Raw genomic sequence first — 10,604 nt, 5'->3', positions numbered from 1 at the left:
CACACACACACACACACACACACACACACACACACCAGCTCTTACAATAAAATCTGGGCAAAAGAAAGCTTAATCCCAAAATTCCTACTGTAAGTAAGGATTTTATACATTTGTGTCTCTTGCACGAAGTCTAATGTTTCTGGGTTGAAACAGAATTTAGCATGATCTCAGATGACCATTTACTTGAGTTTCAGGATATAGCTTGCTTGTGCAATACTAACGAATGGGCAGATTGAAGGGCAGCGGTTTTTAAAGTGTTTGGTATGCCAAGACCTAAATTTGAGGTCTTTCTCTCTGGCAATAGCTAACAGTATCACTAACACCTAAAAAAGAATGCGAGCATCTGCAGGCAGTCACCACACGGCTTCATATGTCAGCAATCGTTACAGAAGAAACACAGACCCGGATCCAGGGTCTCTGCATTCTTGCCAGGAAATGATTTTCAACTACTTTGTTTTAACACCTTCACCCCTGAATTCTTTGTAACCACAGCTCAACTCAGGGGCTAAAATACACCTATTCATGCCTTTGTAAAATCTACACGTGTTTATAATTTAGGATTTCTATGTGAAAACACACTTTTCTATTTATCTTCAAGTCAAGCAGCTGGGCCATCTTAATGGATTCTTCTCAACACCAGGCCATTAAGACCCACAGGTGTGGGTTCCAGGCATGGAAAACCTTCCTGCCATGCTTCTCAGATCTCCATGGCCCCTGCTACTGAGGACTTCTTGATCATTAGATGGTCAGTGGCCTGTCAACCCCCTGACAAAGTAGAAACCAACCTTGAACCTGCTCTTTCCTGACAGTCACAAATATATGAGGAAGAAAATGTCATGTGAAGAATACACTCACATAAAAGGCTGTATCTCTATTAACCCAACCTGGTCTTTATCTTCAGATCTACTGTTTATTTGAGGTCCCCCCTACTCCCTCAAAAAAGATAAGAAAGCTGATGTCTTTTAATCCCCAACTTTTTATATTGTAAAATTTCAAAATGTACCCAAAAGTTGCAAGATTAATACCATAACTGTGTACCCTTTATCTACTTCATCTAGCTCCAACACTCTCTCTCCCATGTGTATGTGTATATAAAATTATACATTATATGCACAGACATTTCTTTGCTGAACAATTTGAAGATTAGTTGGACACATCGTGATATTTCATCTCTAAATTACTCCAGTTTACGTACCTCCTAACATCAGGAGTATTCCCCTATATATGCAGCTATCTTTGACAAGATAGTTACCACATTAAGAAAATTCAACACTGACAGAATACTACTATCGAATGTTCAACCACGCTCAAATTTCCCCAGTTGTTCCAATAATGTCTATTATAGTTGCTCTTTCTCAAGCAAGGACCACACATGGCATTTGGCTGTCATATCTCCTAATTTCCTTAGTCACCTTTCATCTGAAATAGTTTTCCAGCCTTTGGGTGATGGGGAGGTATCTTTAATGACACTGACAGTGCTAAAAAGGGCAGGCCAGTTGTTTTATGGTATGTCCCTCAATTTGGACTTGTCTGATTGTTTCCTCAGAATTGGACTTTGACTAAATATTTTGGCAGACATTCTATCAAGGTGATGCTGTGATGCTGTGATGTCTCAGTGCATCACTAGGACATTTCTCAACACTTGTACCCATTAAAGGTATTAATAAATTGGATCACAGCCAATTTACTGCTTAAAGCTAAAATGTCTTAACATGAATACTAAACCATTTATACACTATTATCTCAAGCTGTTAGTTATTCAAAATCGTGCTCCTCGAAGCATATTTCAACACAACTATCTTTTATCTCTCGAATATATTAACTCATTTTCTCCTAAACCTGGAAATGCTAACTCCATTCTGTAATACAAGATCATATGTACCTTAAACCCTAAAGACTTCACAAAGGAGGTGATTTTGTATGGGGTCTTGATAAACAAATAGGATTTTGTCAAGAAGGACAGGGGGAGGCATTCTATTTATAAGAAATATCATGAAAAGAGGCCTCACACATGAAAGTTAATAATGTTTAAGGAACTGTGAGTTGATTATAATAAACCAGGAAAGAGATGAGAAAGGCCTGCTCTAGGCCTTGCCTAGTGGCCAAGGAAATGCAGACAACTAGAAGATTGGAGAAAGTTGCCAAATTCTGAGAGCTGAACTAGGGCAACTGGGGGTCTATGATACCTTTACTGATATAGGGAAATAGGGGGGCGGGAGTGGTCATTTAAGTTTAATTTGAATATGTTAAGTTTGAGATGCTGGTAGGGCATTCAGATGAAGCTGTCCAATAAACAGAACAAGAGGTCTGAAGTTGAGGAGAAAAAACTTGGTGAGGCATGATGAGTTGGGTCAATGTTATGAAGAATTAAAATCATGAAGACAGACATGAACATGAGTATGGAAAGGGAACATAAAATAGGCTTGAAGAAGGAACTCTGGAAGAACATTAACAAAATGGGGTATGGGGAGGAGAAAGTTTCATGCCAGGACCCCAACTAGTGCACTGGTTTTTCAAAAGGTTGATCTAAAGGTAATTGGAAGAGGGGAAAAGAGTGTGACCAGATTTGTAGGTTCAAGAATTATTAGTAAATTGGCAGTAATTAACTATACTTAGGTAAGGAATTTTTAGACATGCATACGTCTATTGTGTGTTTTCTTAACAACACCAAGCACTTTACCCAATTCTTTTTTTCTTTTTTCATGGAGAAATTTTTTAATTGATAAGAATACTATACATAATTCTATATTATTATACATACAATTATGAACAATTTCTAGGGGAATACAAATTATTATACAATTGAGTTGTTAAGTAGAAACCCAATAATCCAATAGCCATGGAAGAACTTGAAAAAGTTGACAAAGGATATCTTCCAAAGATATAGGGTCAGATCCTACGTTTAAGGGCTCAGTCCCAAAAGATGCCCTCACTTCAAATGCTACTCACAAGTCCAGGTTGCCACCTGTGCTTCTGACCAGCTGACTGTAAGATAGAGGTTCTTGTGGCCCTCTCCTTGGGTTTCATTAATTTGCTAGAGTGGCTCACAGAACTCAGTGACACATTTTCTTATGTTGGCCAGTTTATTATAAAGGATATTATAAAGGATACAGATGAACAGCCATATAAAAAAGTATATAGGGCAACGTATGTGGGAAAGGATATGGAGGTTCCATGCTCTCTGGGTATACCTCTCTCCCAAAATCCACATGGGCTCAACAACCAAGAAGCTCTCCAACCCAATGACTTTGGGTTTTTATGGAGACTTCATTACATATGCATGATTGATTAAATCGTTGGCCAGTGGTGACTGAGTTCAATCTCCAGCCCCTCTCCTCTCCCTGGAGGTTGGGTGAGGGAAGCTGAAAGTTCCAATCCTCCAATCACTTGGTTTTCCTGGCAACCAGCCCCCAGTGTTGCCGGGTGGGGGGAGAGGTGGCTTTCCAAAAGTCACCTCATTAACATAAACTCAGTTCTGGTTGAAAGGGGCTTGCTATGAGTAATAAGACACACCTTCAATCTTTCTGGAACTGGGGCTATTTCAGGAACCAGTGACAAAAGACCAAATATTATTACAAAGATGCTCTTATTATTTAGAAAATCCAAGGCTTTTAAGAGCTCTGTGCCAGAAATGGACAAAGACCAAATACATATTTCTTATTATAAATCATAATATCACCATAACAAATTGGTAAGGAAAATACAAGTGATAGACGATGAAGGTAAGTTGCAAAATGTTAGGTGGAAAAGGGCAAGAAATGGAAAGACAATAGAAAGGACAAAGTGGAAAGAAAATCCAAATGAAAAAAGAAAGAGGAGGAATAAAAGTCAAGGATATAAATGGAGGCAGGCAAGCAAGGACCCTTGTTATCTGGAATCAAATTGCTTGCCTGCTCCAGAGTAGAGAACAATATGTAAAGAACAACATTTGATCTATGATAAGAAATGATATAAAGGTCAATGTACATGTCCTAAACCCTTTATTTTACTAAAATTATTTATGATTCACACTTTAAATTAAGGGTTCAAAACCCTTCTCTTCTTAGCTTCTGGTCTCAGAGCTGCTTGCTTCTGTTCACGTGGATTTACCAGGGCCCTTCCTTGACTTTATGCTGCAAGTTTCGCTCCTGTGACATTAAATCCCAGAGCTCCAAGGTTCAGGAGATGACGCAGGCTTGGGGCAAAACAGGTATTTGTCGGTATCATTCAGACTATGGCCATAACATTTGGAAGAGATGGATTTAATAAAAAGTTTTAAAATCATTATGTATACATTACTATATGTAATATATAATATACATATAAGTTGATTACTTATAAAATTTTCAAATCCATTTCTTCCAAATCTATCTATCTATCTATCTATCTATCTATCTATCTATCTATCTATCAATCAACTGACTTGGTTACATGATTCTGATGAAGGAAATTGGAAGGATTTTTAACGATAATCACCAACTTATTACTAACCAGTATGGGAAATAAAATACATTCACAGAAACAGCAATTCTTACAATAAAAAACAAAAAAACTATTTCATTCAACTTGCTAAAACCATGTACTTTTGACCATGACCCTCACGGTTCTCATACACAACTGGGTTTTGTTGTTGTTACATTTAATTTCAATTAGTCATCGTGATATGGCTATGAAACTTTTTAACAACAATCAGTAAGGTCTACGTAGGAGCCTGCCCAAATTCTTGACATTTTTCTAATTGTTTTCTGCACAGCCACAGGCATAGAAGGCAGTCACAATGGAAACAGTCAGTGAGTTGTTACCAGGCCACACACATTCGCAGCTTTCTGTGCACACGTGTGTATGCACATGCATGTGTGTGTGCGTGCATGTGCACATGTGCAGGGGCCGAGTTCTTTCCAGAACTAAGGTATGTTTGCCTTCTTGATCTCCCACCTTTTTCCCTCTGTCACACAAAAGGCAACATCAATTAAATAATTAAAATTAGGTGCCAAGAATTATGAAACATATCAATGCATGAAAAAATATCCTGCTTCTCACCATATGTGAACACGAGTTTTATTTGTTTTGGATGGGTAGGTTCAGACGGGCAAGGGCTTAACTTAAACAATTCTTCAGATGACATCAGGATAACCCTAGTGTCTATAATGTCTTTAAAAGATTTGGTCTACAAATGTGGTAGTTAAACACAAGTAAATTTCTAAGATTGAAAACAGCAATTTATCACAAAAGTGCTGCTTGTTAATCATGAAATTCTCTTTCTCTCTACCTCCTCTCCCCTCCATTTCAGGGGAATGCAGTGAAAAGCTGAAATGTGAAAACCATAATTACAATCACATTCCTGCCCTGGGGTCAACCTAATTATCCACCTCTCACCCCAAAACAAATTTACCTCTTTAAGAATGAAGGTCCTTATCACTCATGGGAAAAATACAAACAAAGATTAGGATGCTATTTAGGCATAACTGCAATCTTTCATTTTTAAGTGACCTCTCAGTTTAATGGATAAAATGCGTTCTCATTCAAGTGGAATATATATTGCAGGAGAAAACTGTAATAAATGACACTGTCATGACCCTTAGGTTAGAGCATAGGAATATTGGAAAATAAATCTCAGTTCTGGATACTCACCAATCCTGCAATGGGGGTAGGCAATCTATTGATCTTTTTAACAAGTCCTGGCTTTATAGCATTCAGCAACCTGTCATGAAAAAGGCAGAAGAATGTCAATGAGACATAAAGCAAGATAGATCACACAAATCACCTTTATCCAGGGCTAGCTAAATCGCTGAACAGGAAAAGCGGCGAATTTAAAGCATGTGGTAAATCTCAATAATCTACGAGCCATGTGCATACAAGTGAAGAGTTTTGCCAGCATCAAGTTTGTCTATGGCAGGTAAAGTTCTGGAATTTGGAAATGTTGGGAGAGAAGCAAGGATGGAGACTGGGAAGACAAACATGAGTGCTGGATGGAAGCTGGAGGGAGTTGAGCTAGATATTACTACAGAGGCAAGGTTTGTTCCCAATTCTCCTGGCTAAGGCAGGGACCTCTCCAGGGATGCGCTAAGTTCAGAGACCAACATCTATCTTTGCAAATTATTTGCCAAGACTAATTCTACCTCCAGACCCTCTTGCTCTTTGAGGAAAGCGGCTTGTTAAATGTGGTTGAGCTTCCCTTAAGAAAGGGAAGAATATGTTTAGCAAGTGGTTAACCAATCATGTCCGGAAGATTTTAAACAAGGCTTACCACAATTCCCTAGGTACAAAAGATATGTGAGCAAAACATTTTTGGGGTAAAGGTTGAAATCATGTAAAAATGGTAATACAAGCAAGGGGAATGTAAGAGAAACAACGATCACTACTTGTCTTCAGGAAATATCAATTCAGAGGGAAAAGAAAGAAGGCAGGCAACCCATAAAACTGAAATAGGGTTGGCATAAGGGTGACGCGGTGGAATGTAGCATTTGCAAACTAGTGTATTCATAAAGGAATGACTGAATGTAAGGGGTTGAAGAATGGAAGCATTTATTCCCACATTCAAGCATTAGAGGAGAGGCAATCAGGTAGCTTATCTCAGGATACATTGCACAGAGAAACTTAGGGAAGGAATTCATTATAATTCAGGGGTCAGTAAACATATGGGCCAAATTTGGCCCCATGCCTGTTTTTGTAAAGAAGTTTTACTGGAACACAGCCATGCCTGTTCATTTATGTATTGTCCACTGATACTTTTGTGCAGAGCTGAGTAGTTATGACAAAGAACATATGGTCCACAAAACATACAATTTTTACTATTTGGCCCTTTATAGAAAAAGTTTGCCAACCTCTATTATACAGGCATATCTCAGAGATATTGCGGGTTCAGTTCCAGACCATTGCAATAAAGTGAGTAGTGCAATAAAGTGAGTCATAATCTCTTTGTTGGTAGAGGGCCTTGCCTTCAATTTGTAAAAAAAAATGCAACATCTGTGAAGCACAATGAAACAAAGTGCAGTGAAACGAGGTATGCCTATAATTCATGCAACCCAAGATTATAGTAAATTGTGAAGAACCTATGCTTGATAGATTTCTACAAATCAGTTAACAAAAGATTCTTTGAAATAGTTTAATGATGAGTATTGAATGCAGCCTATATTTGTTGTTGACACCACTATGTATTAATATATTAAGAAATACCCCTACAATAGTTATGAGATAGAGTGTTCTGTTTTTGCATCAAGGATTTTGCCTGTTCTTGGTAACTTCCACTGAAATTCCAACATGCCACCACCAACAGGTAACACCCAGAGTGGACACGTGCCTTTTTGTTCACCAAGAGCCAAGATGGTGCTCTTTTCATAAACCCACTTAGTTTTAACCTTATTAAAACTAAGTACTTCTTTACTAATCTTATTAAAAGTGCTTCTTTATAACTCATTTTGGAAGTATTATAACTTACTTATAACATAAGTTAGAAGGCAACTTGTTCGCTGTTGTCATTTTACAGTTTAGAAAATTGAGGCCTGATCATGGTATGAGTAACTTCCCAGAGCTGATCAGTGGTACAGCAGACCCGGCACCCCAGAGATCATATGGTCTCTTACAGAGGGTTAAGGTCCCACATCTTGTGATTAAAATAAACAGATAGATATGCTGTCTTATAAATAGTTTTAAAATGTACGGAATTGTTAAGATACATGACTTTTCTCACTAGTTCTTAACAATGTCAGTTTAAACTGGATTTTAAAATGGTATTTATACACAGTATTGATAATTTAAAAAGAATTAAAAGGATATATAGTAAAATGTGAATCTTGCTGTCAGCCAAGTCCCCCAGGACCCCAGACTATTCCCTGAAGGTAGCCGTAAAGATTTTCCAAAGAAAATCTATAAAGATACATGTTGGTTTTTTTTAAAGACAGGTGTAGCATATAATATACACTGTCCTACAATTGTTCTTCCACTTATCGCCATGTCTTGGAGGTTGAACAATTTGCCTTGGAGAGCGTGCCTTATCACCACATGTGGACCTATGCCTTTTTCAGAGCTGTGGATGATAGACTGACAAGGAGCTGGCAGGAGGGTGGGAGCAGTGGCTCTGGAGTCCAACTGACTGAATCCAAAGCCATGTTGGCCACTCATTAGGGGTGTTACTTAGGCGGGCAAGTCCATTCATTTCAGATTCTTCAACTGTAATATAGAAATATAATGGTACCAACCACATGAGTGTCAATGAGGCTTAAATGTGACAAAATATGTAAGAAGCTAGCATAGAGCCTGGTGCATATTAAGTTCTCCATACATGTTTCTCTACATTTGTGTGTATTTATACTGATTCAATTCACAGCCATTTTAAACGACGACTTTTTCTAATATTTTTTATTTCTCTAATGAAATAAAATACCATTGCCATCAGATCCCCAAGCTTTCAAATGTAGCCAAAGTAGAAAAACTAACAAACACCCTACCAAGAAAATTCATAAATTAAAAATGGTCTTTTAAAGAGGCACCCTTTTGTCATCTATATCTAAGAATTGTATTAAAAATTTTAGTGATGATTGCTTCACCAAATACCTTTATACATGTTTAGATTTTTAAGCAGTCTTAAATACTTTATTATATTCATTTTTTGTAAAATTATATATGGCAGAAATATTTCCTGTCACACGTAGTTGGAAAAAAAATACTATAGGGCCGGCCGAGTGGCACGATGGTTAAGAACTGGCTTGGGACACCAGAGGACCCCGGTTCAGATCCCACATATGAGGGTCAGTGACACTGCCCTCTACAGCTAAGATGCTGAACAACAGCTCAACCTGGAGCTGGGCTGCTGGGAGTTGTCAGCGACTGGCGTAGGCTGCAGCCCCTGTGGCAGTGGGTTGCCATGGGCTACCGTGTGTAGCCAGCAGCCAGCGTGAGCAGCCAGCAGCCACAGTGAGCGGCCGTCCAGAAGCTGGCGACTGATCTGCCTCACCCGAGAAGAGCGCAATGATGGTGCCAACTTGGGCCAGTGAAGCAACGTCCTCCACAACTAGACTGAAGAACAAAAGGAGAGCAACTGTTCCCCTTCCCCCAATTCCCCAGCACTGTTCCCATTCCCCCAATTCCCCAATTAAAAAAAAACACTATAATGCTAGATCTTAATTGAAAGAGCAACAAAAATCTATGATATCTGTTAAAAATTTTAACTACAAATTAAAAAATAAAAAGCCAAGTGCTCTTAAATATTTGGAATATTTTCAAAATCAAGGCAGGTGGTATTTTTTTCATATAAACATTGTCCTAGCTTCATACACAGTTTATAGTTCACAATAATAAAAGATAACATTAAATTTACATTGCAGAAATGCCCAACACCAGCTTATCTTATATTTTGCATTAAAATGAGGACATTTTTGTATATATTAGGAGTCAAATGAGAAGTTTAGTAATATAGCTATGAGTAAGACTCAAGGATATTCACTTGCAATTTTATTAAAAACCACTATTGTTTTCCTATGAAATTAAAATATAAATATTTCCAATACATACTTATTGATGGCATGCTTTAAAGCAATGATAATGGTGATATTTTATATTTATGAACCTTCTGAGATGCATTGTCCCCCAACTGTCTTGTCTTGTAGAGATAGCTCATGCAATCATTCCACCATTTGTGTAGAAGAAAAGACTAAGCCCCAAACAGATGTGAAGACATCCCCAGAGACATCCACAGCTAGTGTGCCGAGCGTTGGGATGGTCTTCACATCTTAGGCCAGTCATTTCATACCGCAATTTGGTGCTTTAGCAAGTCCAGCTTCAGTATGTGTCATTAAAGCACAAATCAAACACACACACACACACACACACACACACACACACACACAAATACTATCAAAATACAATGGGATAACATCAACACTAGGTGGGAATAAAAAGAAAATGGAAGAGGGCGTCTGTTGGGAGACGGTTAAGTATAAGACACATCGGATCTCAGTTTTGTTTATGGATGATATACAACATCATCATGTGGCATTTCAGAGAATACAAGGTGGGCATTCACTTCCCATGCAGCAGAACCCCACGCCAATTTCCTGCCTGTGATCTGTGCTCCCCAAAACCTATAGTTAAAAGGCCTTACCAGGTAGTTTGCTTTCTTTTTCTGTTAATAGATTATCTTTGTACTCATCTAAGGACATATCTGGGAGATTGGCATAATTCTATACACAACAAAAAATTAATCGTTTGTACATCTTCTGCATTAAATATACTCACAATTACAAATAAAAAGATAATAGGGCCGGCCAAGTGGTGCAATGGTTAAGAACTGGCTTGGGATGCCAGAGGGCCCCGGTTCGGATCCCACATATGAGGGCCAGTGACACTGCCCTCCACAGCTAANCCCACATATGAGGGCCAGTGACACTGCCCTCCACAGCTAAGATGCTGAACAACAGCTCAACCTGGAGCTGGGCTGCTGTGAGTCGCTGGTGACGGCGTCGGCTGCAGCCCCTGTGGCAGTGGGTTGCCATGGGCTACCGTATGTAGCCAGCAGCCATCGTGAGCGGCCAGCAGCCGCAGTGAGTGGCCATCCAGAAGCCGGCGACTGATGTGTCTCGCCCGGGAAGAGCGCAATGATGGTGCCAAACTGGGCCAGTGAAGCAACG

General features: G+C 38.9%; 1 protein-coding gene across 14 annotated transcripts in view; it reads right to left on the bottom strand.

The window, feature by feature from the left end:
* LIMCH1 (LIM and calponin homology domains 1) overlaps positions 1–10,604 on the bottom strand; it is a 377,436-nt gene that overhangs the window by 202,288 nt on the left and 164,544 nt on the right. For all 14 annotated transcript variants that reach the window (XM_019640788.1, XM_019640792.1, XM_019640787.1 and 11 more), the window contains exon 3: positions 5,611–5,680. In XM_019640788.1, the coding sequence (XP_019496333.1) occupies positions 5,611–5,680 (70 nt within the window). The remainder of the gene's footprint in view (positions 1–5,610; positions 5,681–10,604) is intronic.

The sequence above is a fragment of the Hipposideros armiger genome, unplaced genomic scaffold (genome assembly GCF_001890085.2).
Source record: "Hipposideros armiger isolate ML-2016 unplaced genomic scaffold, ASM189008v1 scaffold_53, whole genome shotgun sequence".
NCBI classification, from domain to species: Eukaryota; Metazoa; Chordata; class Mammalia; order Chiroptera; family Hipposideridae; genus Hipposideros; species Hipposideros armiger.
This window is presented reverse-complemented; position numbering and strand designations above follow the sequence as displayed.